At 38.9% G+C, this 22,578-nt stretch overlaps 1 protein-coding gene across 7 annotated transcripts; it reads left to right on the forward strand.

Annotated features, from left to right (window-relative positions):
• Positions 1 to 1,328: 1,328 nt before the first annotated feature.
• On the forward strand, positions 1,329 to 20,318 carry GLYATL3 (glycine-N-acyltransferase like 3). Of its 7 annotated transcripts, none has more exons than XM_073905250.1 (7): positions 1,331 to 1,411; positions 3,579 to 3,797; positions 5,506 to 5,623; positions 9,927 to 10,034; positions 11,011 to 11,137; positions 15,192 to 15,318; positions 18,582 to 20,318. In XM_073905250.1, the coding sequence occupies exons 2-7, from the start codon at positions 3,781 to 3,783 to the stop codon at positions 18,994 to 18,996; spliced, it is 912 nt and encodes a 303-aa protein (XP_073761351.1). In that variant the 5' UTR covers positions 1,331 to 1,411; positions 3,579 to 3,780; the 3' UTR covers positions 18,997 to 20,318. The 7 variants fall into 7 exon arrangements, with proteins under 7 accessions (XP_025746126.1, XP_073761355.1, XP_073761351.1 ...); XM_073905252.1 differs by having other exon boundaries at positions 11,065 to 11,137; XM_073905251.1 differs by having other exon boundaries at positions 3,625 to 3,797.
• The last annotated feature ends 2,260 nt before the right edge of the window (positions 20,319 to 22,578 follow it).

Genomic DNA, 22,578 nt, shown 5'->3' on the forward strand with positions numbered 1-22,578 from the left:
GGTGACTAAGTTGATTAAGTATCCGACTCTTGATTTCAACTCAGATCATAACCTCAAGAGTTCAAGAGGTCAAGAGGTCAAGAGTTCAAGCCCAGCTTGGGGCTCCATGGTCAACGGGGAATCTGCTTGAGTTTCTCTCCCTCTCCCTCTGCCCCTCTCCCCTCTTCTCTCTCTCTCTCAAAATAAATGAATACATCTTAAAAAAAGAAGGGATGCCTGGGTGGTTCAGTTGGTTAAGCATCTGCCTTTGGCTCAGGTCGTGATCCCAGGATCGTGGAATCCAGTCCCTCATCAGGCTCCTTGCTCAGCAGGGAGCCTGCTTCTCCCTCTGCCTGCCACTCCCCCTGCTTGTGCTCACTCTCTCTCTCTCTCTCTCTAACAAATAAATAAAATCTTAAAAAAAAAAAGAATGCCCTAACTTTCCCCTTCATTTGATCTTGACTTTATGAGACATAAAGATGATAAACAGTATCCTCCCACGTGATCACATTCAAATTGAAGCACTCTTCACATGCCCTTGAAACATTCATACTGTTTATTATCCCAAAACTCAGGTATTGTGTTGTGGGCCAAGATGCCCATGGAAGTGTCTACATGTCACTTGAAATTGCAGCCATTTGAGGGAAGCAAGTAAACTCTGACTTTTCATTTAAAAGAATAGGGTAAGAGAATTAAATGATCAAAAAGAGTCTCATTTCCACAAGTATACTCTTTAGAAAGTATCCCTTTGTCAACTTTGGAAGTTTAGGGTAGCAAAATAATTTTCTTCAAAATAGATGAAAATATAGGGGTGCCTGGGTGGCTCTCAGTCTGTTAAGCGTCTGCCTTTGGCTCGGGTGCTGATCTCAGGGTCCGGGCATCAAACCCCGCATCCGTCTCCCTGCTCAGTGGGGAGTCTGCTTCTCCCTCTGCCTCTGCCCCCTGCTCATGCTCAAGGCACATTTCCCTGTGCCTTGCTCTCTCTCTCTCTCAAGTAAATAAATAAAATCTTTAAAAAAAAAAGATGAAAATATGTAAGAGGTCATTACCTCTCTGTCATTTTCTTATTGTGCCTCATTCACCTGGGGCCCATTCCTTTTTATTCTCTTTCATGAGATCTTAACAGATAGTGGGTTTGGGGTCTAGAAAATGTCCATCTTTAAATCAAGATTAGTATTCACTGTTTTTTACACCATAAGTCTAAATCTGAGAGAGAGGAAGAGATTCAGTGAAAATACTGGTGCTGTATGCATGATGATTTTCACCTGACACCATAAACTCCTCCCTATCGACAGGTGTGGGCACCTTTTTGTTTTTTTCTCTCCCTCCTCTTTCCACTAAGGACTAATTAGGGAAGTAGGCTCGAAGAATAAGCTCACCGTTTATGCAGAAGGAAGCACTGACCTGATACAAACTGAACTCTCAACAGCAGGTAAGCATTTATTCATTAAAATGATAAATTTCAAATCATTAATTATAATTGCAAGAAGAAATGGGAGAAATAGGAGAGATGAATTTCAGCATTATACAGGAAGGATAAATCATAGTTAGGTTTACGGGGAAAGGTTTGCTTTTTGTTTTTATCCGTTTTAAATTTTGATATGAGGAAAATAAGCATTACAAAATATAAAATCATCTGCACTGATAGGAGCACAACTAGAGAAACAGTTAAGAGAGGAAACTATCATCTGGAAAATAATTACCAACACTGGGTCACAAGTGCTTTAAAAAAATTTACTTCCTCATGAACAAACGTCCCCCATTGTACTGTAAGTGCTAAGTTACCTTATAAAAGCAGAAATCTTATATTAGTTTATTTATAAGAAAGGTCTCTCAGGAGTGTTATGCTTTCATTGTCTGATTAATGTTAATAAAATATTTTAGGTGATTGTTGTGTGTTGATGGACACTTCAGTGCCCCAAAGAAACTTGAGTTCCTAAAACTTAAATGAGTATAATTAATTATATTCCTTGACAAAGATTTCAGTTAGTGAGTCTGTTGATAACAGTTCAGCCAGAGGAATTACAAATCTTCACCTTCCAATTCTAGAACACATATGAATTACAGGGAATTCATAATTGATTGGTGATATTATGACACTCTGATCTTGTAGTTTTCAGAATTAATGGTTGTCATTATGACTTTCTAATATAACTTAAAAATCTGTGAAATATATTTTCTGCATCTTTGAGAATTTCTTCATTCTGTTTTGTGGCCTTTAAAACTATCTTTGTATTTCATAAAAGAAAGGTCCTTATGAAATTCATCTTTTGTTTACTAGAAGAACATTGTCCATTGTTGTTCATTAATCATAGTGCCCTCACTCTGTGAACCCATGGGAGAAATGTCTGATTTTAATGTCACCAATATTTGTCACTCTGCATAATTTGTGAATTGAAAGAGCTTCTCAGTCTAGAAAGGTATTTTGAAGCCAGATCAAGGAGGGTTTTGATTATTTAGAAGTTAGAGAATTTCATTTAGAGATAGTACAAGTGAAAAGTCAAGCAAATGCTATGGTAAAGAGCCTAAGAATATTTTTTTTAAAGATTTATTTATTTTAGAGAAAGAGAGAGAGAGTGAGTGAGAGAGCATGCACAGGGGCAGGGGCAGACAGAGAGGGAGAGAAATCCTCAAGGCAGAATCCCCATGGAGCCCAGAGCCTGATGTGGGGCTGGATCCCAGGACCCTGAGATCATGACCTGAGCTGAATTCAAGAGCCGGCGCTCGACACTTGGAGCTACCTGGGCGCCCCAAGAGCATAAGAATAATTTTATGGACAAACTGAATCGTGTAATTAGTCATGTTTGTTTCTCTGATGTTGGCTGCTAGAAAGCTTACAGTACAAAATGTGCTCTCACCTACTGCAAATCGCTTGATTCTCATTGTTTGTGGTGGTTATGTTCAACAAAGTCACAGGGATCACTGCCTGTAGGGAAAACATAAGATAGGTTTCTGCAAGCCTCTGGTCACAGTGTCTTCGTCAGAAGATCAACACATAACCTTTTCTTTTTTTTTTATTTACTTTTAAAGATTTTATTAATTTATTTGAGAGAGAGGGCACGCACAGAAGCAGGGGGAGGGGTGGAGGGAAAGGGAGAAGCAGACTCCCTGCTAAGCAGGGAGCTCAGTGCAGGATTCCATCCCAGGCCCCTGGGATCATGAGCTGAGCTGAAGTCAGCCGCTTGACCGACGGAGACACCCAGGCGCCCCAACACATAACCTTTTTTATGTATATTTCTATTTAAAGACACATTATTTAATACATGGGGTTTTTTTAAAGATTTTATTTATTTATTTGACAGAGAGAGACGTAGCGAGAGAGGGAACACAAGCAGGGGGGGTGGGAGAGGGAGAAGCAGGTTTCCCGCGGAGCGGGGAGCCCGATGCGGGGCTCGATCCCAGGACCCCGGGATCATGACCTGAGCCGAAGGCAGACGCTTAACGACTGAGCCACCCAGGCGCCCCTATTTCATACATGTTGTTGATTTTTTATTATCATTGAACTCACAGTCAAGAGCATTAAAACGTATGCCTGAAGGGAGTTTATGTAACACATGTATCTTCTCAGTACGACACATCACAGTCTTTTTGCACATAAGGAACACTAGACAAGCACTTAAGTACTGTGCTTGGGGCCATTTTCAGCAGTGAAATCACCACCAGAAAGCAAACACTGCAAAAGAGCGTGGCACAAATAGATCGCGTAAAGGGCTTGTTTGGAGGATAAAAGCTGGAACGAGAGGTCAGCTTCCGCAGCTTCCGCTGACAACGTTGCCATTAGAGACTCAAAGATGTCCACAAATGACTGCGAAAGCACGGTCGGTATTGATTTGGGGGGTTCCAGGTAAATTTTAGCAAGTAGGTGAATTCACAAATATGGAATCCTACAAATAAAGAGGATCAGCTCTGTATGTAGGACGATAGTCCTTATGCTTTGCCTGCTGGCCTTACTCTTGACCCCATATTACGTTTGCACCTCTGTTTTCCCCTTGCCTGAATTTTAATTTAAACTCAATTTTTCTTCATATATTTTACCTATGTTTATAAGTGGTTTTAGGAACTTTGGGGAACAAACCAGGCAATAAAGCAAATCGCCAGCAAGCACTTAGAATTCCTACTGTTTGTGCTAGCTGCTTTGCTATGTATCAGGACATAACAACATCTCTAGGTACCAAATGTAGTAAGAGATACATGATGAGTTTCTCTATGAAATAATTTTATCTTATTTTCTCAAAAATGTTGAATTAGAATAAATTAATGTATTTAACATGAGGCTCTACTAAAAAGCTAACATTTTATTTAGAGATAGCATGAGTTGAGTGAAATGTCAAGCAGATACAAACGTGAAAAAGTGATGGCTACATCTCTCCTTCCTTTGCTCAACCTGAACTCCGGAAACTCGATCTTTGCAAAGCTTCTCATATTGGCCCAGACTATGAGTACTAGGGTCCAGGAGCCTGATTTTCTGGGGCTGGCCCCTAGTATCTCTTCTGACTCCCGGAGAGAATTAGAGAATTACAAACACCTCGGGTGTACCACTCAGCAAACTGGAAGCCACAGGGCTGGACCACAAGAAATATGCTTTGTAGAAGTTCAGACTCACATAAACCATGTGATGGAGTTTTATGGTGGATTTTAAGCAAATCACAATCAAGCGCTCTGAGTATCTTACAGTCACACAGAGCTGCCACATGGCGAAATCAAGTAGCAGCTTTCTCTATCCGGGAATTGTGCTGTACAGGAACAATACACTACAGTCTCAGAAGCACCAGGTTCTCATATCTGGCTGAATTATCTCTGCCATCCTTATGCCTGGCTGCTGAGAGTAAGTGGATAAACTCTACTGTATCGAATACAGAGAAAAACAAATTTTTTTTTCACTCAGTCAAGACCTGATGGGAATGTTGGGGAAAAAGTTTTCTTAGGGACAAAAAGCAGGGGATATGCAGCCCCTGAATCTAGAAAACATAACTGCTTATGAATGGTTGAATTTGCATACATTATATTAAGTCCCTTTTTCGTTCCTTAATTTTATCTAAATAAAATGAGCCTTTGCCTTTGCTCACATCTGATTCTTCACCTTCAACCTAGGTGTTTCTCTGCAAGTTGTTCCCCATAACCACCTGACACATGACCCACTCACGTCTTTGGCCTTTGCCCCACATTGTAAAAAGAAGTTTCCTTGCTTACCCTAAGACTCTTACTCTGCGCTTCCTCTCATCCATTCAACAACCACTTAGAATGCCCTTTTACCCTGTGCCAGGCTCTGTAGGTGCTGGCGATATAATAGAGCACAAAGACTTAACTCAGTATGGATACTCGGCTCTTTCCAGGATTAGGTCATTAACATTCTCTATTTCCACATGTCCTCTGGTTTACCCACCCCAGTATCTCTCATCTTCCATCTTCTTCCCTCATCAGAGGGAGCAACAGCATTCCGAATTCCACCCAGTGAAAACTGGACCTCAAGGATGTTCCTCAGGAGATTCAAATGTTAGCAAGCAAAAACTAAACCTATCCCTTCAGGTTTTTCATCAGGTGTGGGATTGCTGGAGCTCTGGAGAAGATGCTGGTGCTCAACTGTTCTATCAAATTACTGACCCTGGAAAAAATGCTGAAGAGTCACTTCCCTGAATCACTCAAGGTATTCTACATTTAAGAGCTTTCTTTTATTCCTTTATTTTATTAATCTGTGAAATAATGTCAGACTTGGTGGCTGTTTCCTAAGTTTTTCTGATGTCAGGATTCTCTTATCAAACTTATTAAACTCAGTTTCCCAGTCCCCTCCTGCTGGAGACTGATTCCATGCATCATAGATACAGCTGTGATAATTATTTTTTTGACAGTCATTCTAGATGACTTCTAGGAAAATTTAGGAGGTGCTGGACTAGATTATTTCTAAGGTAAACTTGAGTTTTAAACATTTTTAATGGCAGAAAGTATGGATTAAGTAGCATTGCTCATAAGAACATAACCTAGGTTCACAATGGAGCTGAGGTCCAGGAGTCATTATAAAATTTTTCTGACTATTTCAACATCTTTATTTTTGAAGTTTTTTTCAATGGCTATGTTGGTCATTAAGCCTCTGTTGAAGTCTCCTCAAAGTCCATGAGGGCCTGCGGACAACTCAGAGCTACTGTGGAAGGAGGACATTAATCAAAGATTACAAATAAATATGAGATTAAAAATATTTTAAGCACTTGGAGAAAAAAATGCAAAATGCAAAGAAATTGTCTTTTAGGGCTGGGATTCTTGACAGAGGAGATAGCCCTACAACAGTGATTTTCAAATGTGAGTGGCGGGGGGTATATAGCTCAGTGGTAAGAGCATTTTGACTGCAAATGTGAGTGACTGCTAATAACCCAGAAGAGATATAATGAATCATAATTTCTAAAGATGGAGACCAGAGACCTGTGTTTTTAGCACACACCCTGGATAATCCTTATTTACACTAAACCTTAACAAAAGTGATCTAGAGCACTGTACTGGGTTGATTAAATCTAGTCATCTGGCCTGATGGATCATGCTTAAACTATGTGTGGTAGGGAAAATCTGTGTGATAATTTGGGACCATATGGCTAAAAGAGTACCAAATGGACAATCTGACTCAAAATTTCCCATTTTGAATGTGGACACTCTGGTGAATAAATGTTTGGGCCACTCTTTTGCCGGAGAGAGTGAAAAAGGTTTTGGTGACCTTCACAGGGTCGCCTAAGATCTTATAATCATCAAGACAAATGATGGGCTCTTACATTATAAATATTATATTTGGAAAGTACTTTAGCATACAGATAATTTCAATTTATCTTATCCTTCCAACAACTTTGTAAGATGTCTATTAATGCATTTTAGAAATGACTAATTTGGAGTTCAAAAAAGGTTAAAGCAAGTAAAGAATCAGTTAAATCTCAGTTCCTTTGATTTCATATCTACTGCTTCTCCTACAGCAACTTAGCTACAAGATACCTGGGTGTAGGTGTAGGTGTTGATTTTTCTTTTTCTTTTTCTTTTTTTTTTTTTTGACACCTCCTATAGTGTTTGCCATTGGGCTTTGCCCATAATTACTCAATAAACTGTTGTTGATTGGTCACTGGCAGTGTTATAAAATAATTACTTATTAACCCTCCCTGTTCAAATCTTATCTTTAAGGATCTCTGAATTCAGATTAATTGAATTGATCAGAATAGTATGTATCATTGTTTAAAATACCTTTCACACTATCTCATTTGAGCTTTATAAAACCTATTAATCCCTCTGTAATAGTAATACCTCTAAATAGGCAGGTATTTACATTATAATTTTACAGATGATGTTACTAAATCCCTTCCCCATATCTAAGTGCTAGAGTTCAGATTTAAAACCAAGCTATCAGATTCCAAACTGCATGGTTGTGGTTTTTTGGGCTTTTTTTTTTTTTGAAAGGTTTGCTTCTCATAACACCACTTGAAGTAGGAGTTAAAGAAATGAAATGTGTAGGCACAAATCAACGCCTTCCTCATATCGTCTTCTCTTTAATAGCTGCTTAGCTTGGCACTCCCAGTTTCTCATTTTCTATACATGGAGTCTCTTTATCTTTGAATCTCTTTATCTTCAATTATTGCATTGTTATATAATGTCTGGCTTGGATTCTCTGACCGTACTTTCAAAATACCTCTTCAGGTACACTATGCCCTTTAGAGAATAAAAAAATAAAGAAAAAATTGTTTTGTTGTTCACATTTCCTCCATTTTTTTTTTGGAGGCATGGCTATGTATTTTATAATCCCATTTTTTAAAGCTTTTATTTAAATTCCAGTTAGTTAACATATAGTATAATACTAGTTTCAGGCATACAATTTAGTGATTCAAGGCTTCCATACATGACCCAGTCCTCATCACAACAAGTGAACGCGTTAATTCCGATCACCATTTCACCCATCCCCCCACCTACTTCATCTTTGTATTTCAGTGACTAAATATCCCTCCAAATTTCCTTCACAAACTCCAACTCCAGCATCCTTACTTCCCCTAGCCACTTCCCATCTCCTGTCAACACTCACCCTTTGAATAAATAGCTGTTAAAAGAGTTTGTTTTGTTGTCTTTAACCAATGCCAAATCTTTCAGTTGGTTGCAAAACTCTTACAAACAAGTCATGTTTTTTTTTTTCTTTCACAATCTGAACATTGGAAGGAATTTTTTTCCTTTTAACGTTCTCAACATTCCAATCATATTTAAGCTCCATTTTTTTAATAAAGATGTATGGTTTCTTCATGGGAATAAACATTTTAATAAACTTATGACTATGTATATGTAAGATCGGCAGCCCCAAAATTTAATAATTAAACAGAGCAAGCATGACCCATTCAGGTTAGTTTAGTTTTCGGATTTTCACTAAGTGTGATCCATGTCACCCATTAGTTTTTCCAGATTAAATTTGGAAAGATACATTCTATAACAAGATTTGAATGAGGTCCCAGATTGGGAAAGAGAGAAGAAAGTTGAATAATGTTCTAGGCATTGAGGTGAGTGATTTGAATCGAGATGTGATAAAAGAGGTAAAATGTAGGTTCCAATGCCCTTAAAATTTAATTGGTTTTCATTGAAGTATAACACATACTAGAAAGTGCACATAACATAATTATGCAGCTCAATGAATTTTCATAGAGCAGATATTTGTATAACCTGCACTCCAATCAAGACAGAACATTACTTCAGACACAGTTTATCCCCAGCCCACCAATGCTCTTTTCCAATCATTACCTTTCCCTGCTCCCCAAAAGTAACCACTGTGCTGACATCTAGAGCCATAATTTGGTTTTGTCTGTTTTTGGATATAATGTCAATTGGATCACAAAGTATATCTTTTTGTTATCTACCTTCTTTTGCTCACCATTAAAAGTTTCTGTTTTGTAATTCATAGTATGAATATGCCACAATTTATTCATTTTTTCCCCACTGCTGATGGACCCTGAGTTTTCAGTTTCCATCTATTATGAAAATGCTGCTAAGAACACTAGCCTGTAGCTCAGCTCTCCTTGTTACCACCACAACTTTCTCTTCTCTATAAGCACCCATAGCATATGAAAGTTCTTCTATAGGGCAGGCATCTTTTGATTCTTAGTAGAGAAAAAAATATGAAAGGCCACAGATCAGAATTCTAATATTCAATATTCTTTAGTCAACAACCAGTTGATCCGCTACGTCAGACTCCGTGTACATAATAATGAATAAGACATAGTTACGACCCTCAGGGAATGCTTACAGAGCCTTGTTCCAACAAATCTGAAATGCAGAGGGCTTTTTTGGGGAGGGGGTTACCCTCAGTGATGTTTAATTGTAACTCATGGTTGAAGGAGTAGTTGCATTAAACAGGTTATTTTTGGAGAGTCTAATAAACTTCAAAAGCAGCTGGTTGCCAAAATTATCTGTGGAACTTGTAAAAGATATTATGAGCCCTAAATCCATACATCAGATTCTGAGTCATTCTGTAAGTATTTATTATTGAGCTGTGTGCCATCTAGTCAGCCTTAAGTCAGCTTAAAAACCTAAGTTTGGGGAGAGTTTTCATAGGCTTTCATAGACTTTTTACCAGTTTTCATGTACAGTGATGAAATAACAAGAGAAAACTTTGTGCATGTTGCATATATATAATTTCCCTTCTCATGGCCACAACTATACAGTAGAAGAAGAAGTGAAAACAGTAATATGCAGGGGCGCCTGGGTGGCTCAGTTGGTTGGACATCTACCTTTGGCTCAGGTCATGATCCCAGGGTCTTGGGATTGAGCCCCGTGTCAGGCTCCTTGCTCAGCCGGGAGCCTGCTTCTCCCTCTCCCTCTGCATCCCCCCCTGCTTGTGATCTCTCTCTCTCTCTGTCAAATAAATAAATACAATCTTAAAAAAAAAACAGTAATATGCAACTGAAAGAGTTAGTAATGTGATTGGCTTGCCTCTGGGTTCTCTGGCTCAGGTTTATGGAGCAGTGATGAACATGAATCGTGGGAATCCCTTTCAAAAGGAAGTGGTAGTGGATTCATGGCCAGACTTCAAAGCTGTTATCACCCGGCGACAGAAAGAGGTAATATTTGAAAGGCCAGAAAAACAAAACAAAACAAAAAAACACCCTTCCAAAACCCAAGACTTGGCATCAACTAGAAAGAAAAGATTAGGTAAAGGAGATATTTATAACCATCACAGCCATATATATTAGCTTAAGAAGCTATATATTTCACCATTAGTTTTTTTTTTAAGATTTTTATTTATTTGAGAGAGAGAGAGCATAAGAGAGAAAGCACAAGGGGGGAGGGGCAGAGAGAGAAGCAGACTCCCTGCTGAGCAGGGAGCCTGACACAGGGCTCCATCCCTGGACCCTGAGATCATGACCTGAGCCGAAGGCAGAGGCTTAACCATTGAGCCATCCACGTGCCCTTCACCATTGGTTTCTAATTTGACTCGCTTTGGAGTTTCAGACATATGGAAAAACCGCTAGTCTAAATGTGTTCAAAAAAGTGTTTCTTTAGTGTTTCACAATCTCTAGAAGCATGAAGCTTACATACTTGTTCATTCTCGTTTTTCCTCTGGTTTGCTGATTCCTTGTAACCGATGACTTTGGTCATGTGGGTAAAAACATAAGAAGATTGAAAAGGATGACATCTGTCCCATTCTTCAAGGACAAAGAGAAGCTCACATGATCAAGTGTGCTGCCCAGACCACATTAGGAAAGTTCTGAGAATTCTATTTAATTCTTATAGGTGGCTCCATTAAGTTATACCCTTTTCATTTTTATAAATAAATAAAATCCCAGAAAAATGTGAAATACATATCTTAAAACTTCTCAAATACCAGAAGAATAATCAAGCAAACATTCCAAAATTTCTGTTCCTTTCCTCACTATAGTATATTAGCCACATTCCCATCTAGCCATTGTTTATAGGTGGCTAAATTTTCGTAATGGGAATGATCTAGACATATGCAGCCAATGTATCTAATCTATCGAGGATTTGAGTTACCTAGAGGATATACTTATGTTTTTACAATTATGTCTTCTGTCCCAGGCTGAGACAGATGACCTGGACCATTATACTAATGCCTATGCTGTGTTCTACAAGGATTTCAGGGCTTACCAACGGCTGTTGGAAGAACATGATGTTATCAACTGGGACCAAGTTTTTCAAATACAAGGTGAGATGAAGTGCAAGACACTAGGCAGTCTTCTTTTTCTCATTTTTGTCATATACATCAGATATATATGATATCTATTTCACATATATGATAATATATACACTTAAGTGCACAAATTCATATATATACGTCTTATATAGTTACAATTTTTGTATTACAGTTTTGTAAGAACTCTTGTTTTACTCCTAATGAGGCTTGGCCTTTGGGGTAAGTAGAGGCCATTTAAATTGGGCTGCTTTTAAAAAAATAAATTAAATAAATAAATAAATAAATTGGGCTGATTTCAAATGACATCCCCCCCACACTGTTATTGTAATGTGAATATCAGTGAGTATCACAGCATATTTTTCTTTATTACTCTTAATCATTTCCTGTCACAGTCTTTTAAAGTGACTCTAACTTAAGTATAAGCCGATAGGTAGATCTTTTCTTCTTTCTGAAGCAGGTGATTCTGGAAAAAGGTAATTAGCTGATCTGCATCAGATATCCTGACATGATTTAGTGAGATAAGAGTATATTTGAGATCCAAGGAGATAATTGCGTGGTTTTCAATGCTAGTGGAAGAACTTTTGGCCAAGACCGAATTACATTAAGAGTTTCTAATAGTGTGCATGGACAACTTCAGCTTCAGTGTATCACTTTTTCAACTTTTCGTGATGATTGGTGGGGGGGGCGGTGATAAAGTCAATGAAGTTCCTATTTTTAACTGTTGCATTGAAAGTGAGTTCCTTGATCATTTGATAGGAAGGCAGGGTCCCCCGTGCTAGAAATACAAAGTCTGGTAATTTTTTTCAGCAGCAAACAGCTGAAGCCCTCTCACCTGCAAATGATGATTAATGCATATTTATAAACTAAAGACTTGGGGTGTTTTATCACATCCATTTGGAAATGCTCACAAAGGTGTTATAGTGGAAGTCCTAAGCTGTCTCTGACTTTTACAGATTTACCCCAGTTATGCTGGTTAGACGTGAGACATGATTCTACCACTCACTTAGCCAAACTAGGAACATTTTCTCACTGTTATTATTACTCTAATGTGGAAATAAGTATATCGCTTCCTTGGTGTGAAAAATCGTGGCAAGAATTGTATAGATTGTGGTGCTAGAGGCCTACTCTCCTCAAATCACCTGCAGCCATCATTAGGAAGAGAACATCCCTGTAATTGCCAGTATTTTTTTTCCCAAGCAGGCTGAGCTGTTAGTCATGAGTCAGTCATAGTCATTGAAATTGACACAGTCATCCTTCCTGAAGTTAGATGGGGACAGATGTGACTTAATAGTGCCTAAAATAGCTGGAGTGGTAAAGACCCCTTATTTAGCATGTAATCAGTTGTAGGCATTACCTTTGGCTTCTGCTGTGGCCTCTTGGCTATAGGCTTCTCTGGTAAGAACTATAATATCCTTGCAATTTTGAATAGCTTTTAAGAAGTCATCAGTATCTTTACTCTTTTTAACCAGAGCACCTAAAAAGTGTTATTCCCATAAGATCTCCAAATCATAAACAACTCCAAAAGCCAAATACTGGCATAAAAATGGCCCATCTTTTATCTTGAACCACAGAGCTACTGGTTGGGCTGCCTGGATAGACTAAAAATTAGGCAATGGATCTACTTCAGTGCTGGGTATTCAGAGCAGTAGCGCACTCTGCATGGGAAGACTTTGTCATTTTTAATCTAAGAGCCATCCATAAACAATATTAAATCAGGGTTAAAACACTAACCCACTAGGAAGAGCCAAACTCTTTGCGTTGGCCATGAGAGGACAGGGAACGAAAAAGTATACAGCTATCCAGACGGGCCAGGCTCTTTTGTTCACTACTGGTTGCATGGACATGAGAGAGCTTGTTGACATGAGCACTAACCTAAAAATTTCCGAAGCCTGCTTTGCTGGTACTATAGTCCAATTAGCTGTAGTCCAATAAATGGTCTGAGTTCTGTCTTATCCAATTAGCAACTCCTCCCTTTCTAAGGAGGTACGGTGGACAAAGGTAGGACAATTTTAGTTAGAGTTCCTTCTGTGAGCAAGGAGAAAATCATTTGTTAAAAGGGTAATCTATACAACGGACGGAAGGACATGGTCGACAAGCCATGGAGAGATCACCCACAAAATCCAAACTATGGAAATTCTGCCCAGCAAACTGGATTCTCTAACAAATAAATGGAAAGAATTTTTAAAAGGGGGGTGATGGGGGACAGGCATTGAAAGAAAACCTGTAGATTAAAAGATTCACCAGACAAAAAGTGGACAAAATCTAACTATAGTGTTTAAGGACTCACACTTGCATAATAAAACTTAAAACAAGGATGTGATTGTCATAAAAATTATGATAGTGGTTATTTCTAGTGGAGAGTGAGGGAATTGTGATTAGGAGAATGGTAAATAGAAGATGGTTAGTAAATTTCTATTTTTTGGCTTTAGTAGTAGTTAAAATATGTAATAAGTCATGAATTTGGGTTTTTTTTTAATTATTTGATTTATTTGACAGAGAGAGAGAGCACAAGCAGGGGGAGTGGCAGGCAGAGGGAGAGGGAGAAGCAGGTTCCCCGCTGAGCAGGGAGCCCGATGTGGGTCTCGATCCCAGGACCCTGAGATCATGACCTGAGCTGAAGACAGATGCTTCACTGACTGAGCCACCCAGGCGCCCCAGTTATGCGTTTGTTTTATGCAGTTTTCTCTGCTACATCTTATAATTTAAAAAGTTTTTTTAAGGAGCACCTGGGTGGCTTAGTCGGTTAAGCGTGTCTGCCTTTGGCTCAGGTCATGATCTCAGGGTCCTGAGATCGAGTTCCACATCAGGCTCCTTGCTCAGCGGGGAGTCTGCTTCTCCTTCTCCCTCTGCCCCTCCACCTGCTTATGCTCTCCCTCTCTCTCTCTCTCAAATAAATAAAATCTTTTTAAAAAAGTTTTTTTAGAGAAATGTTAGTCTGACTTTTAGAAAGAATTAGTTCAGTCTAATTTAAGAAAAATAAATTTCGTTTGAACTACCATCTATACACTTCAATAGCATGAGCTGTTTTTTTTTTCTCATAGTCTCTTGAATTACTTTGATGTAATTAGGGTTATAATATGGGATTCTAGCCACAGCATTTATACTTTTTAATAGCGTTAACTTGAAGACCTGCTTATCTTTTCTTAGACTTCACTCCCTGAGAAAGGAGCCAAGCCTCAGATATCAGACTCTATTCAACATGACTTCCTACTCATGTATTCATGTATTCTTCAAGAGGAAGTGACTTACTGGAAGGAGGAAACAAGCTTTTAGATATGGATGGAAATGGGAAAGTCAATGTCCAGAGGATTCAATTAATCAGGACCCAGACTGGAAAAGATAGAGCCAATAGGATTTTGGAGAAGCAAAGCAAGTCAGTTCTAACTAAACAGAAGCTAACATGCCATGTGGTGAGCTCTATCAGAGACCGTACCATTCTTGGGTCTCACGGTGATGCAGTGCCCAGCACAGTAGTTTACATACAAGAACTGAATAAAGATTTATATATAACACAGTACAGCTGTGATCAGTGAGTAGGATCCAAATGAGTCAAGTTTAGGATAAATCTCACCAACACTAAATTTATACCTTGACATTTCTGAAATGGGCATCTAGGCAAGAGGCTGGAAGACTCTTTATGTCAGAATGCCATGCCAAATAAATCTGAGCTCTTTTATGCTTCTAGCTGTATGGTAGATTGTAGACTTTTAGAGTTATAAAATTTCTCTTACTCTAAGGAGTTTAAGATCAGTCTGAGAAGTCAGAAAAATCAAGAAAATCCCACAAGCAATTCCAAATTCCTAAGGGATATTCCCATCAGAAACGTTCATGGAAGATCATGATTATGAGAAACAACATGATGGGGATTTGAAATTCCCACACAACGTTTGAAAATCAGGCCAGGAGTAGCTGTAATAATTCATATATAAATATATAAAGGTTAAGATAATCGAGGTGGTAAACTGGTGGCATTGATGATACTTAGTACAAAAATACTGCTATGAATTTCCTTTTTGTGCTTTCAAATAAAATACCCACATGTTTCATTATGTATTTCCATATACAGGGCTGCAGAGTGAAGTATGTGATGTTTCCAATGCTGTTGCCAACTCAAAGCAGTTAGGTGTAAAGTTAACTTCCTTCAAGGCTGTTCAATTTTCTCCTCATTCAGCTCTACCGGACACCAATGCTCTGTATGTAGACCAAGTTTCTACATGTGGGATGGGACTTAGTATACAGAAGTACAAATAGCAGTACCCGAAATACTTAGTATTATTAAGGAATATTTGGGTAGCTTGGAGTAGGGCCACAGAGTCGTATGTGTCTGTGGGTTCTGTGTGTTTTTTTCTGCTGCACCCGACTGCTCATAATTTCTTGCAAAATCAAATCAGTGTCTTTGTGCATAGTGATAAATGAGCTCAGGAGTCCTATATTTTCACAGTATACACAGAAAAATCATTCCTTGGTATGCTCCTCCTCCAAATAAGTCTAAATCACCTCTGTTGTCTGAGCCCAAAGTGGTTGGCGTTTTTTCATGTTTCAGGGATGAGGGTAAATAACTGACTTTATAGGGAGCTCTTATATGCCAGGCACTGAATGTTTTAAATATATTGCCTCTTGAACCCTTTCCACAACCCCATAAAGTACTGTATAATTACTTTTTTGAGCAAAGTTGAAGTAACACATAGGAGTAAATTGTAGAGCCAAGAAATAATTCCTGATTCTGACTTTAGAATCCAATCTTCAAAAGACTTATTAGTGTATATCTGCATTCTTCTTTTCTTCTTACTGGGGAGTCCCTGCTCTGGCATTTGCTAGTTACCTTCCTGTCTGCTTAATCTTTCTGAGCCTTGATCAATTTCTTTTTTTTTTTTTTAAAAATTAACCTATAATATCTTTCTTACATGAATTTTGTAAACAAATGAAACATGATACTTGAAAAGTACCCACCTCAGTGAAAGTTTATTTTTCTTCTATGGAATATGTTGAAGGAATTTTTGAGCAACAACAACAACAAAACTAAACCTAAAGAAGAATGGACACTTTAAGTCACATAAAACAACTGGACTTTATTTTTATTTTATTTTTTTTCAGTTATTAAAATTTTCAAGCACATACAAAGGCTGAGTGAGAGACTAGAATAATGAACCTCCCCCATCAATATATGGCTAATCTTGTTTCATCCATATCCCTATCTACTAACTATTCTGAAGGAAATATCCCAGACATTATCCCCTTATTCTTAAATATCTTAATATATATTTCTAAAAGATAAGGGTTCTTAAAAAAAAAACAACACTGTACTGATATCACTCCTATACAAGGGGTCCCCAGGACCACCCACAGGCTCATTGATTGGCTAGAAGAACCCACAGAACTCAGCATATACAGGCTATAAAGCAAAATCAGCAAAGAAAAAGGTGCATTGGCAAAGTCCAGAGAAAACCAGACACAAGCTTCCCAGAGTCGTCCCCAATGGAGTCACACAGGACACGCTGAATTTCCCCAGCAATAAATTGTAACAAAACGTTTGGGATTTTTTACTGGAGGCACCCTCTGCCTAGCACATACCAATTTTCTAGACTCGAAGAGGGAAAGCAGGTGTTCATCATAAACCACACTGGCTGTACAAACAGGTAGGCACGGTAAGTGCCAACCTCATATCAGTTCTGGGAACAGCAGGACCCCTGCAGAAATCCAAATTGCCAGAAGCCATCCAAGGGCCAACTTGGCAAGCAGGCTTTTCTAAAGATAGAGGCCTCAAGTCTGTGGCATCAAATCTGTGCTGCAGAATGTCTTATAATTTTGTTAACGGTATTTCCTTAAACCAGTTAGTACTTACATTTCCCAAATTAGCATAATATTTTTAGCAGTTGGTTTTGTTTTTTTGTTTTTTTTTTATTAAATATTTTATTTATTTATTCATGAGAGTCAGAGAGAGGGAGAGGTAGAGGCAGAGGGAGAAGCAGGCTCTCTGCCTAGCAGGAAGCCCAACGCGGGGCTCGATCCCAGGATCCCGGGATCATGACCTGAGCCGAAGGCAGACGCTTAACCATCTGAGCCACCCAGGTGCCCCTAGCAGTTGGTTTTGAATAAGCACCTAAATAAAGTTCACACATTGCAATTGGTTAATATCTCTCTTGAGTTTCTTTTGACATACATGTTACCCTTTCATATTTTTTATTTCTTACATTACTTTTTGTTGAAGAAACCAGGCTATGTGTCCTTTAGAGTAGAGTTTCCCAGTCTTTTACTGTCATATCCCTGAGATGTTATTTAAAATTTTTCTCTATCCCCAGTCAGGTCTTTGAAAATCAGATTTTGCTTTAAATTGCTTCCTTCTGCATAGGAAGATACTGCCTTTAACACCTAAGTCACTACCCTAATTTGTATACCCTTTATTTTGGATGCCCTGCCCTTCAGATATAAGGTCATAGTCACTAATCTAACTACTCCTGAAACACTTGCCTTAACAATGGTGTTATTTGCAGTGACATTTCTGCTTGAGGCTTCTTTCCCTCGGGCTTCTCAGCCTTTGTTTTAAAGTTATTTTCAAAAATTAAATTAAAAATTCTATCAAGATTGTTGTTGCTTATATTTATTTTACCCTGCTTGGTGTTTAGATTATTGGCCCAGTGCTAGAGCCCACAGTAAGCCTAGAATGTGAGCTAACACTGCAGAACCACTAATACAAAGAAAACACAAACTGTACTTTATAAAGATCGTAGCAAGAATGGCATTAGCAGTCACCGGGGATGGTCTTATGACATTGATAATTTCAAGAATGAAAGCAAATTCTGAAGGAAAACTGGCACCATAGGTTTTCAACTAAGTAATCCATCTCAGTTCTTAGAAATTGCAGCAATTCTTATCTTTGTCTTTATCTCAAAACAATGAGCTTTTAGACTTTTTCCAGACCTTTTAGGGGAAGGTCTAGAAGGACTAGTATTTCTTGAGCATCTATAATGTGCCTAGAATGTTAAGCAATTTGTATTTCTTTTCTGGCCATGGATGCGTAAAGATAGAAGTTCTATCCCAATACTTTTTTTTTTTTTTTAACCAAGGAAAAGATTGGGGACCCAAGAATCTGGACTTGTTCAAGGCTTCAGAGAGGGTATCAATAGACTCAGGACTTAATGAGAGCAAGTCTGAGAATTGTTTTACAGAAAAATGAAATACTTGCCCTAATCTATATGAAGGCAATAAGTAATGGGAGTAAAATTAGACGGAAGGACTTAAATTTCATATAATGAGTATTTTGTCCTATCAGAAATGAAACCCTGAAAGATGTTCATAAGTGGGAAGTGATAGATTCTAATTCATTGAAAATATTTATGTATTGGCTAAGTACATCTCTGGGATTGTTTCTCAGTTTGAATCAGTGCAAAAAGAGAAGTAGCTGTTTGTAGTCACATGACCCCGAGTTCACATTTCTTCTCATGTTGTTTTCTTCTAGAAAGGGTTCTTCGCCACGACTAACTTACCTGAATATTGCTGATGCTGATCTACTCAACAGGACTTGGTCACGGGGCGGCAATGAACAGTGTCTCCGGTACATCGTGAAACTCATCTCTTGCTTCCCCAGTGTATGTGTCCGTGATGACAAGGGAAACCCGGTCTCTTGGTCTCTCACAGACCAGTTTGCCACCATGTGCCATGGCTATACCCTGCCAGAGCATCGCAGGAAAGGTTATAGCCAGCTGGTGGCCCTCACACTGGCCAGGAAGTTGCGAAGCCGGGGATTCCCCTGTCAGGGCAATGTCCTGGATGACAACACGGCATCCATAAGCCTCCTGAAGAATGTCCGCGCTGAGTTCTTGCCTTGTCGCTTTCATAGGCTTATTCTCACCCCTGCAGCTTTCTCTGGCTAAGTTCGCCTCTAGCCACTGAAACTCCAGGAAGTTTTCTTCCTTTCCCTGAACATACATACACTCCTTAGCTGGCAACGAGGGGAATATTCCAGCTGGAATCAGAAGAATCTTGGGTTGAAAGGGGCCTGGAGAAGACATGTAGGATCAGCCTGAGAAGGCGTCACTGTCCCTGCGTCAGGGTTCTACAGTAAGTAACTAGGGGTCAGAGACAGCAATGGCACAGAAGAGGATAATTATCTTCCTTTGGGATCCACTGCAGGAAAAAGGTTCTAAAGCCAGCAGTTCTCAGCCCATTTGTAGAAATGACTGCATTGAGAGCAATGACTTAACAGGTGAGCGTGTGGCTACCTCTTTCTTATTGCTGCTTGGGCTTCTGCTCTGGGTTTTCACAGCCACACCAGCTCCCCACTACCAAAAATAACACTCCCCTGTGCCTGCTTCGATGTCTCTCTAAACTCTTCCTACCCTTTCTGATCCACGTTCTCTGTAGACCATCCTGCTTTTCCCCCTTTAATTACTGGTTTTCCACTTCTGCTTACAACTCTCGCCTACCATTCTTCCCCGGGAATGTTCGAATGCAGTGGTTCTCATCTTTTAGTGCACTTCTGAATCACCTGGAGGGCAGATTGCAACACAGATTGTGGAGCCTCTTCCCCACAATCCCTGACTCAGCAAGTCTGGAGTAGGGCCTGAGAACTGGCATTTCTAACAAGTTCCCACGGCTCAGTGGTCTTGGATGGAGGAATGAAAATACAGGCATTTGAAATGCTAAAAACAGATGACATCAGCATAGGACTAGACCTTACCTATCACCTGTTTGTAACCTGCTTTCTCATAAGAAACTATGATACATTTATAAGCGTGAATGTGGGTATGCAGATGCACATATAAATGTGTTTTCATAGATACACAAATATATATACATTCTTTTCATATTTTATATATGCATATGTATAAACTCATAGAATTTTGATAAGGTAATAAACTTTAAACCTTTCATTGCATATGAAAAATTTAAGGATCAGGGAAAACAAATGACTTTTTCAAGATACTATAGATAATCGGTGTTAGACGTCGAGCCAGAATGCTGTCATTGTGATTTCAATCTATTTTTTTGTCACTAAATCATGTATACTTTTTGTAAAGGAAATTTAAATGCTTAAATAATTAAGTAAGTACTCTCATCAGTCTTTTATCCTGAGTTGTTTTTTTTTTAATTTGGGCTTCAATTGCTTTTGTGTATATATATCTTTCAAGGACTACAAAGGAAGAGATAAGCATCACCAGCTGTGTTCTTCCATTTGCAATAAAAGCAGGTGCAGACTCAATGGTCTGATGGGTCTAGTTTGTATAAAGTTGACTTAGCCGTAGAGAAAGTATTGTTTTCTTAATCCCAATAAAGGCCATAAAATCCCAACTACAAAGATAAGGGAAGATCCAACTTTAGGGATTTATTCTTTTTTTTTTTTCTTTAAAGATTTTATTTATTTATTTGACAGAGAGAGAGACAGCGAGAGAGGGAACACAAGCAGGGGGAAGTGGGAGAGGGAGAAATAGGCCTCCTGCCGAGCAGGGAGCCTGATGCCGGGCTCGATGCGGGGCTCGATGCGGGGCTCGATCCCAGGCTCCTGGGATCATGACCTGAGCCGAAGGCAGATGCTTAACGACTGAGCCACCCAGGCGTCCCATAGGTATTTATTCTGAGAGAAGTAAACAAACTGACAGAGAGAATCATTTTAATAAAAAAAACAAGACTCCTTGGGAGTGAATATATGCTTAGTTCATTCTGACTACTGGTTACCTGGAAACTTATCCTTGGTTCCAGAGGGAAGAACACCAAGTAATCAGAGTCCATAAAGCTCTTGGGAGAATATGGTCTAGTTTCTGCCCCAGGGATGCTCATTATCTTTAGCATTGATTAAACTTGGCTATTCCTGCCTGCTATATGGCAATAATATTATAGCCTTACTCTATTCTTAATAATAACATGCATACAGTTTATTTAAAGTTTAACTATGTGCTGATCATTGTGCCAAAGAGTAGATATATATAGCTTAATCCTTATGAAAGATAGGAATTATCTTATCATGGGAATTCTGGCTCAGACGTGTTATATGACTCACCAAAACTTATGCAGGTTTCAAGGGGCCACATCAGGGTCAGAACCAGGTTTCGTCAGATTCTGAAGCCAGTACTGTTACTCATTATGCTAACTGGCCTCTGAAGCAGTTTGAAACTCTTTGGGGGCAATTATTCCTTTATCTCATTGCTTTCTGGATTTTTCAACACTACCACCACCCCACAGGGCACTGCATATTTTGAAAGAGATTTTTTTTCCACCAAATTTCCCTATATTTTTTTTTTTACTTTTATCTTCCAGATAACCATGTTGGATATAATTCCTGACCCTTTTAAGGAATGTGTGGAGCAATTTCTGGAGAAAGGGGAGAAAAGAGGGGCTTGAGAAATAGGAAGGGACTAGGTCTTTAATGCTGATTTAAGGTGATTTAAGGAACTTCTTCAGTATAATATACAAACTGTTGAAGCGTTGGAAGCAGAGTATTCATCTGTTTGGAAATTAGTCAGGAGGCTATTGCAATAGACTACGCGAGAGATGATCCAAGTTTAGCCTGGATTTAAATGCTGGTAATGATGTTGGTGAGAAGAGCACCATTACCAGAGGTATTTTGGAGGAAACGTTGTCAGGATTTCGTGGCTGCAGGGTACACTGAAAGAGAGATGTCAAGAATGATGCCCAGGTATCCATGTTGTGAAACCTGTGGCGGGCGGTATTTTTCCACTGAGATAAGAAATACTGAAATAGGAGCAGAAGGGATTGTTTGCTCAGTTTGGGGTTGTTGAGTTTTGAGACCTATTAAGTGATGGGGTCAAGTTGGATATCTGAGTCTCAGGGAAATAGTCTTTGAGAGAGGTTTAAATCCAGGAGTCATAGGAACATAAATGATAACAGAAGCCATGTATTTGGCTGACGTTGCCTGGGACTTCCTTGAGGACATCAATGATTTAAGGTTGAATGAAGGAAGAAAGCCAGGAGATGATGTCATAGAACAAAAAGGAGGAAGATATCAAAACGGGGATGGTCAGCGGGGTCCAATTACACTGAGAGGCCAAGAATAGATAAGGAATGAAAACTTTACATTGCACTATCAAATATTTTAAATACGTGTACCAAAAAGAAGCCAGAAACAAGAATATATGCTGTATGATTCTATTTATATAAAGCTCAAAATGAGGCAAAACTAATCTATAGCCTTAGAAATCAGAAAGCAGTTACCCTTGAGGATAGTAATTAGAAAAGGTTGGAAGTGGCTTCTAGTTCCTGGTAATATTCTGATTCTTGGCCTGGGTAGCTTCTACAAATATGTTCACTTTGGGAAAGCTCAGCAAGCTATAGGATTATGATTTATGCACTCTTCTGTACGGACATTAGACTGCAATATGAAATGTCTCTTAACAAAACAGGCCTGAGATCTGGGGGGGAAAAAGTAAAAGCATATTCCCTTGACCCAAGAACTCCACTTCTAAAAACGCATCTTCTTGGTATAATAGCAAGTATACAGA

Source organism: Callorhinus ursinus, unplaced genomic scaffold (assembly GCF_003265705.2).
Source record: "Callorhinus ursinus isolate GAN/ISIS: 27379988/994484 unplaced genomic scaffold, GSC_fseal_2.0 scaffold22, whole genome shotgun sequence".
NCBI lineage: Eukaryota > Metazoa > Chordata > Mammalia > Carnivora > Otariidae > Callorhinus > Callorhinus ursinus.